This window comes from Gasterosteus aculeatus, chromosome Y (genome assembly GCF_964276395.1).
Source record: "Gasterosteus aculeatus chromosome Y, fGasAcu3.hap1.1, whole genome shotgun sequence".
Classification (NCBI taxonomy): Eukaryota; Metazoa; Chordata; class Actinopteri; order Perciformes; family Gasterosteidae; genus Gasterosteus; species Gasterosteus aculeatus.
The window spans coordinates 18,764,284-18,782,117 of NC_135709.1; the positions used below are offsets into that span (position 1 = coordinate 18,764,284).

At 48.0% G+C, this 17,834-nt stretch overlaps 1 protein-coding gene across 13 annotated transcripts in view; it reads right to left on the reverse strand.

Annotated features, from left to right (window-relative positions):
* Window positions 1-17,834, reverse strand: part of LOC120812460 (FERM domain-containing protein 4A-like) — a 74,688-nt gene that overhangs the window by 28,023 nt on the left and 28,831 nt on the right. For 11 of the 13 annotated variants that reach the window (XM_040168438.2, XM_040168434.2, XM_078097699.1 and 8 more), the window contains exon 2: window positions 1,724-1,789. In XM_040168438.2, the coding sequence (XP_040024372.2) occupies window positions 1,724-1,789 (66 nt within the window). Of the gene's footprint in view, window positions 1-1,723; window positions 1,790-3,038; window positions 3,459-17,834 lie in introns of those variants that run through there. The other 2 variants (XM_078097702.1, XM_040168439.2) reach the window with 1 other exon arrangement.

The following is a 17,834-nucleotide window of genomic DNA, read 5'->3' on the forward strand; positions in this document are numbered from 1 at the left end:
AGAGCCTCTGAGAGGTCAGCTGGACAACGCGCTACAGGAACTTGACTAAAAGCCTCATCAGCACCGACTTCACCGCCACTGCTGTTTAGAGATCAGAGGGAGCAAAGAAATGTCTGAATATTTACACTGCTCATGAATTATGATCACCCTTTCAAGTAATTCCCTTTTTCCGTCGTGCCGGATTGCTTGTTAGTTCACTGGAAAACTAAAAATAACATTGTAATTCTCTGTGGTCCCAGAAACCGCTTCCTGGCCTCTTGTCCATCTGCCCAACGCAGACGAGTCTGGACAGACGGTGAGAGAAAAATAGACACAAGGTTCCTGATTTATATGACTATGGTTTGTTAATAACATCCCATGCTAGTTTTCTCTCTTGCTCATACCATTGCCAAACTGTAGAAACACGTTTGGTTACATTGTGCATATTATGTAATAAGAAAAACAGTTTCGGAGTCTGTGATATTCCAACAGAAATGACTGTAACTCACTACTGTTTGTATTAGACTCTACAAGTGTGTGTTTGTAATAGCCTTTCTTTGAAAGCCAAGAGGAGGATGGATCAAATGCTGAGGCGCTGCAGCTTGACTTGGGGAGACAGAGAGAGAGAGAGAGAGAGAGAGTGGAAGAGAGGCAGAAAGAAGGACCAATTTTAAAGAAAGGTTCAGGTTCAGGATCAGTTCTGGCAGAGTAATCAAATCAGAAAGTCAGCAGATTCATCTTCAGCCTTCATTTTCATCTCTCTATTCCCGCCCCTTTAGTGTCCTCGCCCGTCTCTCCATTCCTGAGCTGTCGTCCCGCTTTCCTCTCTCCATCGAAACCTCCCGCCTCTGTCCTTCTGTCCTTTTCCCGGACAATTGCCTTCTTTTGCCTCTGTCTCTTTTTGGGTTACGGTCAGACCCGAAGTGTCCTAAGGGAGGTAAGTGAGAGTGGACGGAGCCTCTAAAGGAAAATTCTTCTAACCACAAGAGACGTCTTTTAGATGATGCAAGAGAATGTCATCAACAAACAATGAAGACAAAGAGGAAGAGTGGTAATGGGCAATATTTAAAAGCCCCCCAAAGTATTTCCCCTCCTGGGTATAGAATGGAAAGCAGACCACAGCAGATCTACGAGAGGTAAATAGCAAACTAAAAGGGGAAGGGGCTTCTGACGGCAAACAATGGAGGCCGTGGGCGATGATGGCGTTGGACGTTACTTCAGGAAAGCCCTGCAGGTGAGTAAAGTGGGGGGGGGTTGAAGGCTGAAAGTGTGTGGGAGGTGGGGTGGGGGGGGGGCAGCAGACTGCTTTGGTTTTCCTGGACAGGATGAAGCACTGTCAATTACACAGACACGGTTGGAGGGTAAGAGGGGACGTTTCCAATTACAGAAACAGTTGATGTCTTTTGTCAGATGATTTGGGGCATTTCTGAGGCATTCTGGGAAGACGCGAGCGATGGGGGGTGAAAGATGAGCGGCAGGGCAGTGAGGAAATGGGAGTTTCTGTTTGGGACATTATAGGGACTGGACTCTGCATTGGGGTGCGCAGGCTGTACAGGGAGAGTAAATACGGGCACGGCATCTCTGTGCGGCCTTGTGCTTGTGTGCGCGCGCGTGTGTGCTCGGTTAGCAGCAATCGATTCCCTTGGGACGAAAGGCCTCCCTTCTCGCTCGCTGGGCGGAAATCAGAGTCCTCAAAAGGGGAAGGAAGAAAGAGCAAGAGATGGCAGAAGGAAGAGAGACTCACCTGTACAAGGAGCTCCAGCTTCCTGTCGTCCAGGAGATGGACCTGACATCGCCTCCCCTCTGTCATCTGGGAAGAAAGGAGGACAAATGGACGCTTGTTTAGATCTAGTTCGCAGCAATAGGAGCGGGGGTTGAAATGGGTCTCCACGTTGCCAATAATACAAACGTTACTTAGATTTCTATTTAACATGACATGTGCTTTATGGGAAGTACATGCGTGTGTTTCTCAGTGAAGATTTTACAAGGTTAGAGGATCTAACTACGAGGCCAATAGAGAAAACGTCACGACCTCATTTGACATTTCTAACGTTCTTCCTTGACCGGATATCCAGCAGGAAATTCGTTTTGGACTAATGGGTCACAACTTGTGAAACGTCCAATGTTCCCCCGTGTGTCGGCCTGCTTTGTTGATACAAGGCCGGCCGAACAGAGCTGCAAAGAAATGAGAATATCCATGTGCCAAATCCAGGAGTAAACACCGGGCAGGTGCGATGATTCCCACTGGTGGGAAATATGCATCATTTTTCACACCAGCTGAGAAGCCAAACCAAACCTTTATGAAAGTTTGCTTCCAGGTGATGCAACTCAAATGAGCACAGGACTAAGGTTTAAAAATTCACAGACGTGGAATCTCTCGACCGTTTTTTTTGCAGGAAGCGTGGACCTTGAGGAACACAAACACTCCCTGGCTCCTCCCACACTTCCCTCACATCTGGGAGACGGGGAGGGACACCAGGGGGGGGAGATGTGCGTGGGTGTGTGGAGCGGTAGGAGATGTTGCAAGAAAAAGAAAAAGGGGGAAGAAACATTCTTATTGTTAAACTTTTGGATTTGAGAACTTTGGCCACCTCATGCACTTTAGTGAGTGCGTGTCCACGGCGACGCACACGCACTTTCTCGCTGCTCGTGCCAGCTGTCGTCCAGGTAGCACTTTGGAGGTGAGAGTTTCGCAGAGCTGAAGATACCGGAGAACGAGAGGGAGAAGAGTGACAGAAATGTGTCCCAACACTCATCTGTGTGTGAACTCTGATCGCTAGAGTGTGTGTGTGTGTGTGTGTGTGTGTGTGTGTGTGTGTGTGTGTGTGTGTGTGTGTGTGTGTGTGTGTGTGTGTGTGCGGCTTCTAGCTACTTGGAAAGACTCTCCCACTCCCCATTGATCTCTTGTGGTTTGAGGGACCGGGTGCACCTGTGCACAATGGCTGATGCACACACACGCACACACGCACACACACACACACACACGACAGAGCGGCAAGCGAACCAGCCGCTCGTCGGTGACGTCGTTGAACGTTATCACTAGTTAGTGAGTAAGTTACCTTGCAAACAAACGCTCTCCGCGAGGCTCCCACGCGCGCCCGGAAAACAAGAAAATAATAACAATAATAACAAAAATAGTAAAGGTTAATCCCAGAAAGAAACGAGTCTCGTCACTGCCAGAAGATCGTCAAAAAACGAGCTTTCCCCCGGCCGGCCGAGGCGAGGAGGCACATCGGTATCCATGTCGGTGACCATTAGTAGCTCCTATCCTCACACGCGCACGCGCGATTAACGGCGACGGCGGAGCGTTTTCTTCTCCCTCTTTTTTTCCTCCTTCTTCTTCTCCTTCTCCCCCCCCCCCCCGAGGCCGGCTGCTCTCCCTCCCTCCCGAAAGCTGGGAGCTTCTCACGGGGCTAGTCCACGGTCGACCGACACCTCCCACGGGTCCCTCCTCCTCCTCCTCTTCCTCCTCCTCCTCCTCCTCCTCCTCCTCTTCCTCCGCCAACGGCTCCGCGCGGGGAAAACGTGCGCGAAAAAAGGGGCTGGCGGGCGAGCGGGAGGACGCGGCGTGAAGGGGTTCCGGTCCGCCCTCCGCTCGCCGGTTACGGGTCTTGCTGTTACCGGAGGTGTCTCCGAAAAGCACGGGGAATAATGGAAGCAAGATGTGGGGGCGGGATGAGAAGGGGTGTGGGGGGGTTCTGCAGCAGCTCAGAACCATGAGGAACTGCAGACTGGTCTGCGTTTAAAGACGAGCGATGCACCGCTGATACATAACAATGAGCAGTGGTGTCAGTCCCCATTAAACCAGCTGTACCCTCAGAAATGCGGGCTTTGGGAGGGAGAAAGAGCCCCCCACCTCTCCAAAAAAGACCCTTTACCTCACTTGTGTCACTGTGAGGTAAAGGGCCATTTATTTTTTATTTTTGATAGGTTTCCGTAGGACCTGGACATGTTAAATGGTGACATCCCAAGTGGTGGTCCGCCTCTCGCTGTCTCTCCGGCTCGTCACTTCCGGTCTGCACTTTTAAAAACACAGATCTTCTTGTTCCCCGGTTTGAATTGCTTGAATGATTTCTGGCAGTCAGTCCTACTGCAGCCGTTGGACCGACTTGTTTTTTTTCTTTTCGTGTGTGACCTAAATTGGGCACCTGTGTTCAAATTGAGCAGCAGCCGTTAAAACAGAGTTTTTAAGGTCAGTCCAGTTTTAGGTACCATAAATAGATACTGGGGAGGGCTGCTCGTTTGCCCAGTGTCAATACAGCCTTTGAGTAAGGCTGGTCTTCCTTCTATCGCTGTGTTATAACATTCAACAGTGATCCCTATGAAAACAGTGCGAGGTTCATGTACGGCACCTTCCGCTTAACTGTCAACATCAGGGACGCTTGGCCATTTGTTTTCTGTTTTTCGGAACTTCAACTTAAACCCTTCAGGGTAATACAATTCACTCTGTCCTGGCTTCCATAACCAACCTGCAGTTGCACTCATATACAAATATGACAGGCAGTTAATGATCTTCAATCTGCATGATTCTTTGGAAACCTCTTCCCAGACATTACGCTATACAGAGATGCTATGAAATCAAATGGTTTTGGCTCCAATTGCTTTGTCGCACCATAGTTTTTGCAGCAGGTCGAAAATTCAGCTTAGGTCTGCCGAAAGGAGAAAGTGTGTAGAAAGTCACACGAGAAACAAAGGGGGGTGCATTCTGGTTATTTCTGGCCTGCTCCAGACACGGGAAACTGGCCCATCCAACTTAAACATCTCCAGATGATTCTTTCCTTGGCTTTAATACGTGCACCCGTCCCTCTTTGGCATTCCCATGTCACATACATATCTCCCTTGATTAGTTACATCCTCGTCTGGCTATCACAAGGGCCCCGTTGTTTGACCAATGCAAGGGAGAGGGGGGGGGCAGAGAAGGGGTAGAGGAAGATTGAAAAGGAGGGTCAACATTTTTTTTGCAGTAGCCTTAACAGTTGAACTACATGCTGAGGATTGTTACTGCTTGTGATGGATGTTGGGAGCTCCAGAGAAGCCGAACGAGGGGGGGGAAGACGGATTCACTGAGCAGAGGGGAGGAAGCGAGGCAGGAAGTAACAATAAAAAAAAAAGAGCTGTGATTTAGTGAGCCTCTCCGTCCCGTGCTCTCGTCCCTCAACTTCCCCACACGTGCTCACCTCCCAGTGACCCGCACGCCGCGTTTCCACGGAGCACGAGGTGAGGGACACTGGAAGGTGCGCCACATCTGGGCCCTGACGGACCCTCGTTACGGAGCCAGTGGGCTTCGATTGTACCGCCGAGGTGTGGTCCTAATGAGGTGCTGACCCGGTGAAGGGTGAAGGATCTGGATGGGTACGGTGGGTTTAACAGGCAGGTATTAGAGTCGTGTTTTTAGGGTCGGGCAGGAGAACAGGGTCGATGGTCTGCGTTGGAAAAGGGTAACCCGTATTGGTGGAATGTGATATAAACAGTGCCGAGCGGTTAATTGAAGCAAGATGGAGAATCTCTTTAACCCTGACCGTGGGACGCTGCGGTAGGCAGTGAAGACTGACACACACACACACACACTCTCCATGCTCTCCCTCTCTTGCTCCGTCTGTCTTTGTCTGGATCTCTTTCATATTTACTGAGACTAAACAAACGCACGCCGTTAAACACGTCAATTTGAGAGCGAGCGCGGTCTGACACAAGCCGTCCCACGGTGATTCACGGCGCTGAGATCATCCCAGCCGAACGGGCTTCATGGCTCGCCGTCAACTTTGACGTAACGGCGTCTGGCGCGTGAGGCGCAGGTTAGATTACGGCACAAGATTCGGGGCAAAAAAACCGCGCCGTGTTCCACAAGTTTTCTGTTGAATGGGTTATCAAAAATCTGATGGAAAAATAATAGCGGGGCCAAATCCATCTTGTCCATTCGGCGCCTCGGAGCAGAGCGAGACGGCGCAGGGAGGGTCACGGAAAGGACGCCAGGAATGTCTCGAGAAACGACTGACCGAGAGAGGGATCTGTTTTGTTTGTTCAGGTGTGTATATGTGTGTGTCTGTGGGCTCCACCCTCGCAGCCCGGTGGTGACTTCTGGGACTGAAATGTGGTTCCAGTTAGGGCGTTTTTTTCTTCTTCGTTAAATCAGAAACACACTAGCACTTCAAACAAACTGGAGATATTTCTACCACCAACTCTGATTTGTTGCCGTTTTACTGCGAATTTCCAGACTTCACCAACAATATCTCTCATCTTGAGATGTTCCCCCTCTTCTTTTTTTTTTTCTACAAAAAGGAGCACAACAGTCTCTAAAACGTGTTCCGATGGAGATGCTGTGAGTTTCAGACACTCGTAGGCAGGAAGGAGGCTCTCCAAATGATATGCAAAATATTACCCAAATCGCGGGCCAATGTTTTTTCACTTTGCAACAGATAAAGAATGGCCATGTTGTGTGTTAGAGAAAAATAAACGAAACGGGTTGACGATAATAAGGCCGGTAGCTTCCATGTCCTATCGGTACAGTCCATTTCAATGTTTTGTAGTCATAACACGTACAACGCCAGCGTGTGCCTGGAAAAATTCCTGATGGTCTGAAATGCTCGTTTTCACATATTCCCACTTATCACATTGTCGTAAATGTAGTGTAATCTTGTGCTGCAAAACCTGTAACCTGTAATCCATTTAATAGACTGCTATTGGACCCGTCCACCCCGCTGAGCCACTGGTTTAATGCTCACATCTGTCCTCTGAGCTCATTTGTTTCCCTTCTCTTCCTCTCAAATCATATCGCATGACTTTGTTTCTGTTTAACTGACAAACAAAAATGAGCTGGCTCAATTGGATGTACATGTTCAATTCCATATATATATATATGGCTGGTACAGAAAGCTCCAAACCCACAGCAAACGTCTCCCTTGACGACATCCAAACAAATAACAGCCTTTCACGGGCATCGGTGCGGTGATGCTGCGCCACAGTGTGTCGGTTCGAGAGCAGGTCACCGCCGGGCCACCGGCGTGTTGCACGCGTTTGCTCTTTCGGCTCACGCGTGTCTCCTCAAAAACATTGATGGGGATGAGCTGCATTCAAAATAGTCAAAACGGATTATTCCACTTTGCCTCTTTTCCAAAAGGAAGGACAAGCTGCCTTTCTCCAACTGGTCACGACTCCCTCGGTTTCGGTCTCTGCCTTTTCTCGTCTGCGTTGTTCTTTATTGACCCGGTTTGGACATTCCTTAAATTCCATTCCTAAAGTAAGCAGTTGGTTGACAAAGCCATTATAAGAAAGACGTTTGCGTGTTCTGTGCCTCTGAAACCGTGGTTTTGGATGAAATGGACCCGAGTTGATTGGGTAACTGAAGTAGCCTCAGAGGACAGAGGACAAAGCATTAGGAGAGCAAGAGGGTGGGGGGGGAGGGGGGGGGGGGGGCAGAGCGCCAACAGCCCTACGAGAGGAGCACAGAGGTTCAGGACAGTATGGATGATGTCATGTCTTCATCGATGTTGATCTGCAAGGATTGAGGTTATCTGTGTGTGTGCGCATGACATGGATCTTTTACCCATACACCTCCTCCCTTCATCTATAATTTACACAGTGAGAAATCACTGTAGAGCTTACTGACCCCGTGTTTACTGATCCTCCCGTCGATGCACAAAGGGAGACAGATTGACGTAGAACGGGGTATTTGGTTTTGCGCAGCTAACAGTATCCAACTTTACAGACTGTGTGTGTAAACCAATGGAGCCTTGTTGATTGATGAATCTTCATCCTTGACCGCTCTATATCTCCCTGCTGCTGCTTCTTCTTCTTCTTTCGCTATCTCATTAGCAAATAAACACACACACACACACACACACACACACACACACACACACACACACGCACGCACACACTACTTGTGGCCTTAACTGAAGGACACTGTGTACTGCAGAGAGGTTGAACTCAGTGGCTTCCATCCGCTGTCCTGGGACTGGATAGAATACCAAACACTCTAATCATTTAGCAGGGCTGAATATTAAACAGTCCTATCTGAAAATTCATATGTGTGTGTTTGTGTGTATGTGTGGGTCTGTGTCACAGTCCTAATATATTCCGCCATCCGATACGTGCACCATGAGCCAGAACAGCGGGGGAGAGGAGAGAGGTTTTCGGGTTTAATACGGCCAAATCCTCTATCTTCTTTTCTAATTTTGCCCCTTGTGTGTGTGTGTGTGTGCGTGCGTGTGGGAGGGAAAAGGGGGGGGGGGGGGTGAAGGAGTAGGGGGGGCGTCCATCAGGGGCTACAAAGACCAGGCTAATTACAGAGACAGCCATAGAACAACATTATTCAAGACACCGGCTTCAGGAGGTGAGCTTCCTTCCAAAGAATAACGCTTAGATTTTAAAAGCAAAACACAAACAGACACAGACATGTTCGACCAGCCTCATTCCCCCTCCTCCCCAACCTGGGATGCAAAAAAAAGCTGCAACTTTGCAGGAGCCCTCTCTGTCACAGACAGAAATGTGGGGCACTTGAAGGAGGAGGTGCAGTAAGACAACACGGAGAGGCTGTAGCAGGCAGAGGTGCGTATGACCCGGGGGGGGCTACAGTACACCTGAAGTAAAAAGGCTCACAGTGAACGTCTCCCTCGCAGAGAGAAACATTTTTGTGACCACAGGAAGGCAAAGACAAGGGAATCTGCCGCTGTAGTCAACTTATCCTCCCAATTTTAGAAAGACAAAACCGCCTTCACTGCCTGTTTACCTCCACTACACTCTGCAGAACCCCCCCCCCCCCCCCCCCCCCCCCCCCTCCCGCGCCTCCACGGGTGACACCGGACGGTCCATGGGCACAAGAACAGGATCCGGACAGATGCATATAGCGGGACACAAGCCCACGCTTCAGCAGTGAAGACAGCAAGAGATTCACAGAGGGAGAGACGGAAAAGGGCAAAGCAGACAGGAGCCACAGAAAAGTGAAGGAAACAGAAGCTGTGGACAAATAAGCGCAGACGACGTGAACACGCTGCGGCCTCAGACCTTTCTCTCATCTTCCCCCAGGACAAATTCTGAAGCATTCTACCGGGGGATCAGAGCAGTTGAAAAGGAGCGACGTGTCCCTCCACAGGCTCCGTCCTGGTGCCTGTCTGGCCGCTCTCCACTGCGCTCTGCAGTCGGGATTTATCCCTCCATTGCTTTGGCTCAATGGGACTGTGCTCCATTACTACACACTTGATTCCTCTGAGCCGGGGTAATGAAAAATGACCCAGCTCATCTGCAGGGAGAGCCCTTTGGCAACTGTGTGGTCTGTGTGTGTGTGTGTGTGTGTTGTGTTCGTGAGCGCAATTCCTCTTTTCCAAAGGGAATCCCATCATTGTAAAGATATTGAATGTTTTCCATTTGGCCATTTCGCCTCGGCAGGAGCCAGAATCTGAAGGTAGGAGGGGGAAAGCTTTTGCTCAATAAATAAAAACGCCCGATCAATTGTGTTGCACGGCTACAGACGAAAACTCTTTTTTTTTGTTTTAGTGGTCGGATTTGTCGAAAGCTTGTTCGGTTTGTTGAAATCCATCCACAAATACACAAACACCAACCCAGCCAACCTAGTTGCATGGCCTATGTGAGCATGCGCATGGTCGGAGGTCATTTGCCTAAAAAATGTGAATGCACTAAAAAACATTGAGCGGATTCTTCCGGTTTTAAATCTTTAAATGATGACGGATATAACATATCAAACACAACAGTGGCTGACCATGCTTTCCCCCCCAAAAAACAATGGAAAATCGATGACTAAGCCCGCCCCCTACGAACATGCATGCATCATTTTTCTTACTCATGTGACCGTAAATAAACATTTCTATTGTGAAACACGCTGTAGTCAGATTATGATGGCGAAGAAGAGGTTCTTGTGGTCAACTGTGAGGTTGTGAAATTTAACGCGCACAAACCTTTAGGTTCAAGCCTCTGTTCGGTAAACATGTGGACGTATAATAATATCCATCCAAACAACAGGATCTGTGAGTCCCTGAGACGGATTTCCTCAGATATTCACCAGATTCCCCTTGTAATCCGTCAGGATTACCGTTCTACACTCAGGCCTTAACCTCTGAATTTAAAACATCATAAGCCCTTATATCCCCGTCACCAAGGCCACAGTTAAATCTATCACTTCAGTCAATACAGGAGGACCACCTCCAAAGCCCTCCCATCGTGGTCGCTCCGGACACTCAGCTGTCACTCCGACACGCTAAGAGGATTTAGAGGGAAATCAGCCCGATGTCTAAAAATAGGCCACTCAACCGTTGCCCAATAAATCACCAGTAAGATATTGTGTGTTTTATCATGTTACAACATCTGAATCGTCTACGACATGACAACTGATATTTGGGAAAGTTCATATCTGGCAATCCTTTTGAAAGCCATCAGAAACACCGTCACTGGGTCTTATGCCACGTGGGATTTCCCAGATTATATTCATTTTGTGCCTTAAATCGCAGAATTGGGGCGGTCTTTTGGGAACCGTCTGGTGGGCGTGTGGGCATGCAAACGCCTGTAATTAATCAAGCGAGAGGCCGTCCAATCAAGCAGCGGCCGTATTCACACATCACCAGAGGCGTTAGATTCCAGCTGGGGGGCTAAGAGGCTTATGGTGCACAGTCAGTAAATAACTTTGTCCGCGGGGGAGGTGGGGGCGTTGTGCTTTAAATATTTATCGGGTAACAAAGCTTCCAAAATATGACCAAGAGCTTCAATGTGAATATATGAATGACAGGACACAATTTGGAAGGGGATGTTGGTGAGTAAAATGGTTCCCCCCCCCCATCTCTGCAGGGATCTCTTTCATCAACCAGTCTGGCCCCCTCCTCCCTTTCACACACATTCACACTCACACAGCTGGTATTTGATAAACCTGGGAATGGAGCAGTGGAAATGTTTTCCAGACCAACTATGCAAATATGTCCTTATCCCCGGGGAGACACTATAAACGGCTTCAACCACCAACAGAATCTGCACGGGTGTGTGTGTGTTTGTGTTTGTCGGTGTACGCCTATGAAAATAAATCAAACACAAACAGCCCTCTGGCTGGTTGCAAACAAATTTGAAAATTAAAAAGGAAAATGGTATAAACAAAGCTGTGGAAAATTGGAAACAATGTCCTTTCTGGCCCCTCCAATCACCAAACTGTCTGTCGGTTCTGGGAAAATATTTTCTCATGTACAGATCATGAGTTTGGCAATGAGCGCAAAGATGGCTGCCAGACAGGAATAGCGATCAAAATTCTTCAGTAGGAAGTCACAAGTTCAACTTCAACCTCCATCCAACGATGTCTTGGCCAAAACAACAAGGAAAGATGAGAAAGGATGGTAATTAGTGAGGACACTAATTACCATCCTGGATGTTGGCCTTTCTGTCAGTCTTCTTCTTTGACATCTGCTTCTGATGAATGCGTTCTGAAATGGAGAACAAATGGATGATGTATTGAACATGAGAGCAGAGAGTCCGAGTACAATCCAGGTTCCAATGCGGGGGAGCTGCTGCAACTCATTGTCGACTGCTCTTCCAACAAGACTCCACGGTTTGACTGAGCACAATCGATCTGGCTCCTGATTGTGTATCCTGTTTTTTTCAGACCTGTGCTGCAGTGTCTCTGCTTAGTATCATAAATGGAGTGGGACTCGTCAGGGGCAAAGGAATATGATCAGTGGCAGCGCTGCTCTCACAGGAAACAGGAGAAGATCCCTGGGAGTAAACTGGCCTGGGTTTCATCCCTAAATATGATGCAGTAGAGCCTACAAGCGAGCAGCAGGGGCTTTTAATGAAACAAATGGTACACAATGCAATATTTTAAATATGTATACAACTTTTCAGTGGAATTGCGTTGCTAGGAAACAGGATCAAAGTGAACTTGACACGCCGGAGAACCCGCTTCCTGCCAGACGCTGATATTTGCAAGTGCAATAACAGGAAATAAACTAGGTCTATGAAGGATACAAGGATGTTGAACACACTCAGGAAGAGTTTCGCTTAACAAGATGTCACTTCACATTTTTAAGAACCATCAATTTGTTTCTTAAAAATGTGAAGTGGGATCTTGTTAAGCAAAACTCCTCCTGAGTGTGTTCAACATCCTTGTATCCAGACTTGTGAGTTGCAGGGCTGTGATGAGGTAAATAAGGACATTCTTGCAACTCAGGGGCCGTCCAAGCACCTGTGATCACTGCAGCTTCTGCGTCCTCCTCAGCGCGACAGTGATCCAGGGATGTCCCCGTCCCACCGCCTCACACACTGACCCCTCCTTCCTTCCTCACTATTTCAACTCCCTCCGACATTAACAGCTGCAGCTGGGTTTAACTGTGTCTCCCCTCTTGAGAATAAAGGAATCAGAGCAAAAGGACATAAAAAGGTACACAGTGTGTGCGTCTTTGTGCTGTGCAGTACAGTGTGTGCTTTTTGTTATGTAGCAAAAGCCTAAAGAGCGTCTCTCTGTGCGCCTGTTTGGTTCGTCGTGGTGCTGCCAGCTGCATTCAAGGCAGGTGAGACGCCCGAGGAATACTGATGGCTCCGTGAAAGGTCCGAGTACCCAAACGGACACGGTGCCGAGAATACTGATCGACCGTTTTGCTGAATCACATCCAGACAAACACAAAGCCCAAAAGACATCTTTTATATGACATAATTTTGATTAAAACAATTAAAATAATTAATTTTCATGCAAAAACTGGTTTGTGCTCGCCCGAGTGTAAAGGCGTGCGAGGCGAGGGACGCATGGTCATCGACCAGACTGCCCATAATACAGCGTCTGTGTGTGTTTAGTGTTCAGCATCCCTCGCTCACCTATCCGTAGAAACAGCTTAGTTACCGGCTCCTCTTTAGTGACCCTAGCAACACACTTTCCTGTTAAGGGTCTGCATCGTGAGAGGAAAAACTCCTTCGAAAAGAATGTAAAACAACAATGTAAAACACAACAGCGTTTCCAGAACCTGGTAGGAAAACTCTCCCTGTGCACCTGTTCTGTCTTTTTTTAAAAAGGGTTTAAAAAATGACAAATCAAACAAATCAGTCGTGTTTAACCCTGCCACTGTCTCTGGTCCTCAGCTGAAGGACATACCTTTTTTTAATGCATGTGAGGAGCAGCCTACCTGGTAGAAAGGCCTTAAGACACACCTGTGGCGTGCCCGCGGAGGCGTCGCAGGGCCGTTGAGGTGAGAGTCCACAGCAGACCCTGCCGAGTACAGGCGGCGTCGTCTAGGCCGATCAAGACGGCCTCCATTACGCCCCTCCCCCCCCCAACCCCAAGCTCTCTGTGATGAAGGACTCCAGAGGCAGTGGGATTTGATATCAATGAGATATCCACATCACATCAAACCTCGTTTGCACTGGTGAGCCGATCAAATCCACAAAAGGCCAATGGCGGTGGGGAGTAATTAGCCTTTACTGTCTTCTAGAGGCCACTAAGCTGTAGCAGATAATAAGTGTGTCATCTCCAGAGGGAAAGTCCGTCCTCTTAGTCTCTCTGGGATCCAGTGGTCCAACGTCTACCCGAGGTCAAGCCCTGCTGGTCCGTCCGTCCCAGTCCCACATACCCGGTGGTCCCCGCTGACTCTCTCGTTTCTCCTCTCGCTTTTCTTTCCCACTGAAGCAAAGTACACTGCGTCCGTTGGTCCGTACGCCACAAACACAAACATTCCCACTAAGGAAATGCAGCTGGCCTCTTAGGCTCCCCTAACGCTGTTTTTTTTTTTTTAAGTGATACAGGCACTCACACTGCAGCTCACACGAGAGAAACCAGTCCAGTGGCGCAGAGACGGCCCTCGTCCCCTCGCGCTGTCTCGCTTTGTTAGGAGGCTGCACACGTCCTCACACACCTGGTCAGAAGGGACGCTTTCAGCCAATCAGATGGTTGTGATCATAGAAAATGCTGTTATTTGGTCTCCAAGCTAACAGCATGATACTGTGCAACAGCACTGGGACTGTGTCCAGAATTGAACGAGCTGTCTCCGGGCTGAAGTGTCCTGACCCAAACTGTCCTCCAAAAGAGCCAAGAAAATTTGACTTATCTGCTGCTCTCTTCAAACTCACACATTGACCTTGCACAGAACGCGCAAATATGATTGATTACGTGCAATTGTTTATTGGAGATAAAAATCCAAAAATTTAAACTAATCTTACTTTTGCAACCATGGCCACATGGAGGCAATACAACCCACACATACGACCCTGTGCCAAGCATTCAATTTGTGTGTGTGTGTGTGTGTGTGTGTGTGTCCTTGCCAGTCTGTGATAAACTCTTGGCTTAACAACACTGCTGAAAAAATACAGCTCACATGATCAATGTCCTTTGTATTGTGTGTGATATTGAATACAAATTGACTACTTTTTCCATTTCCAGTAGCCTGTTGTTGATCTTCTGTGTATCTAAAGGATTTTCTACATGTCAGTCTGGACATTTGAAGGAAAAAAAAAAGCTAAAATGGTTTTATGCGACCAAATTTAATTATTTTTTTCCCCACTTTCCTCAGGAATGCCTTGATCAATAGATCTCTCAGTGTCGGGGCCTCGCCGTGCTTCCTCAGTGTTGTCTTGAAAAGCCTGTGTGAGGAATGTGTGGCATTCCCACAGTGTGGATTTTCCTAAATGAATCCGGGCTCAACCGGAGCTGCGCGTTCACCTCTCTGCCGCTGGAGTTTATGAGGGGTGTAAATATTTGTTGATGTAGGGAGGGAGGGGTATGTTCGGCCTGACTGTCCCCCGTTCCCATAATTCTATGTGTGAGCAACGTCCCTCTGAATCCTGGGAAAGGTCACGCGGGCCCTCTGGTGTAAACAGTCGGCACCAGAGTGTCAGCCGGCCGGTCATTACCATAGTAATAAGACGGAGAGGAGAAGACAGTATCTGCCGAGGGAACGACGGACAAACTGCAAGACAATTAGCATTCATCCACATTTTGATGATGGATGAACTTCACACCTGTACCGTCAGAGAAAAAGGAGAAAACGTTCTCTGCTCCATCTGCTGCTCTCCGTATTCTCCTCCGCACTATAACTTTCTCCTACCTCCATCTCTTTCCCTCTCTATCTCCCTCTCAATCTTTCTCCTCTTCTCTGATCTCCACTCAGGCGTGTTGTATTAGAGAGTAGGCAAGTCAGAGAGAGAGAGAGAGAGAAAGCAGTGGAGGGAAATGGGTCACAGACACTATACATTTGCACCATTCTCAACCGAGGCACTATAGCACACAAATTCACAAAAGTGCACATGGGAAAAAGTTATACAGGAACTACTAATGCACGCCTTCTGACAGCAGACCTGGCAGGTCTCATTTTCTTCCACGGTCATTTGCTACCCAACTACACACACACACACCATCACAGTGACAGAGATTACAAGTGGCATACATGTATAGAGCATGTCTGAAATTCAATTCCAATCAATCTACTTTAATGTGATTGTATTAGAGGTGCAGGCAGGAAAATCAATAACAAACCGTTACGTGGCTCGGGAGGGGACGCAAGCGTGGAGCTTCTTTATGTCTTAGTGTGTGAGAATGTTCTTGTGCATGAGCTTTGTTTTAATGTGTGTGTATTGGAATAATTAAAAATGGTGTTTACTTTGCACGCGCATGCAATGAGAAGCCCCCACGATGACACAAAACCTTTGAAGTAGGCAAGTTGACCTAGTTCAAGTGTTAAATGCTGTTACACACATGCACAAAAAGAGTGTACACTCAAGAAAACATGCGCGCGCACACACACACACACACACACACTCTGTTCATTCTTTCCACTTTGCCTGGCAGATAAATATTAATGAGGATAACTACGTTACTGCAGTACATCCACGAGAGACTGCTCCTCTCTTTCCAACCTATTCCTACTCCGTTTTTTGTCACTCTCACACACACACACACACTATGAATAAACCCCTTCATGTGAGTGAGTCACAGACGTCGCCCCCGTTCTCATTGAGTCGTGTTATCTCTGTCTAACAAAGGGAGCAGATTGTGCTGGGTTATTTAAGGAACATTTCAGGGGTCTCCACATCCTGTTTTGGGGGGAGATGGAATCCTCCAGACGTTTTCCCATCAAACCACACTCATCCTTTTCCCCCTTTTCTCTGTGATGTCTCTCTCTCTCTCTGGGGGGGGTTGAGTCTGGACGGGGGAATAGAAGACGTAAAAAAATAATAAAAAATCCTAGCAAAGCGTGATGAAAGAGGCAGTGTGGAGGGGAGGGTGGGAGTCTCCCTCGATCCCCCCTCCCCTTTCTTCCCTTTCTCAAAAACATTCTTCCTTCTGTGCTGCCTTGGGGAGAAAGGGGGGGGGGGCTTTCAATGCCAAACAGGGTGTGGTGCAAGAGGGGCCTTTAGGAGTCTTTAGCTGCGGCTACTCTCACAACCTTTTCTCTTTTCTTTGTCTCTTTAATTGGACCAACTGACCACAGCGCCCTCTCCTACAGTCTGGGGGGGATGGATTAATAACCCAGGAATCAATACTGTAGCGAGGCAGAGGAGAGCAGTGGGTGCCGAAAACCCCCAAAGCGCAGAACTGAGATTTGGTAACGGAGGGCTGCAATTAAACTCACAGGAACTCCTTCCTTCCTTCTGCGTCCACGTCAACTTTGCAAGCTACTATGTGGGTCGTCGTGGCGCAGGGGTTAGAGAAGGTCTGCTGTGAAGGGTTGGTGGTTCGAGTCCAGGCTGCCCCATGTTCCATGTCGAAGTCTCCCTGAGCAAGACACCTAACCCCTAATTGCTCCCCGGGCAACAAAAAAAAAAGTGAAAAAGCCACCATGGGTTTAAAGTGTAATGTAAGTCGCTTTGGATAAAAGCATCTGCTAAATGACCTGTAATGTAATGTAATGCTTAAATGACTCCTGATGTCCAGGCAATTGGATCGGTCTGACGAAGGACAAGAGAAGGTGGTCAGCTGTGAGTCCACAGCTGACCTTCAGACGAGATGTTTCAAAAAAAGATGTCGCGGATCGATCAGTATCCCCCGAGCGTGTTTGTGTGCCTTCTGTGTGTGTGTGTTTTCTGAAGATGTGCATGTGTGGGAGCGTCTTCTTTGACAGTGATCCTCCCCTCCCACCTTTAAGCCCTCGCTCCCCTGCGGTGCTCCTGACAACAACATATTTCCTTGGAGAACGATTCGGCCTCCTCAAGTCTGGAATATTTTCCGACTGTTTAGAACAGCCCTCCCAACCCACACACACACACACACACACACACACACACACACACACACACACACACACACACACGTGCACGTCCCGCTCTGTCTCGTAGCGCCCTTGTTTTTTTGTTTTGCTTAATGTCACAGAAAAGAGCTGAGCAGCTTAACATGATATCAGGACAACAAAGGCGAAGGATAATCCTAATTCAGACTGCTCACCAAGGTAATCTAAACAGTAACCCCCCCCCAAAAAAACCAGCGGTTTTACACTGTCAAAACAGACTATGCAATTTATCTTTGCCATTTTATGGTGTAAACACACAGTGTTTTGCTGGGATAAGTGCTTCTATCCCATTCCTTCATGTTAGTTTCAAGTAACTCTTCTAATGACGGGAGTGCAAGAAAAGTGGGATTAACAGGAAAAGAATCACGATGAGCCTGAAGTGTCAGCCACAATGAAGAAGAGTAGAAGAAGACAATGATTTATGGACAGAAATGGGAGTATATGAAGTTTGCCTCCCTTCCTATTGTTCTGGTCTTGCTTTGTTCAGATGTGTCACGCAGCTGTCTATGTTCTCCTTGTAAATATTACTCAATTAGCGGTGATAGAAACCAACAATCGATCAGAAACACGTTACCCAGACGTGAAGCTATTCGTCTGCATTAGGACTAGTGACGGGGCACGGATGAAAAAACAGTGGCTCGCCTTTTTTTCACTCTGCAAAAA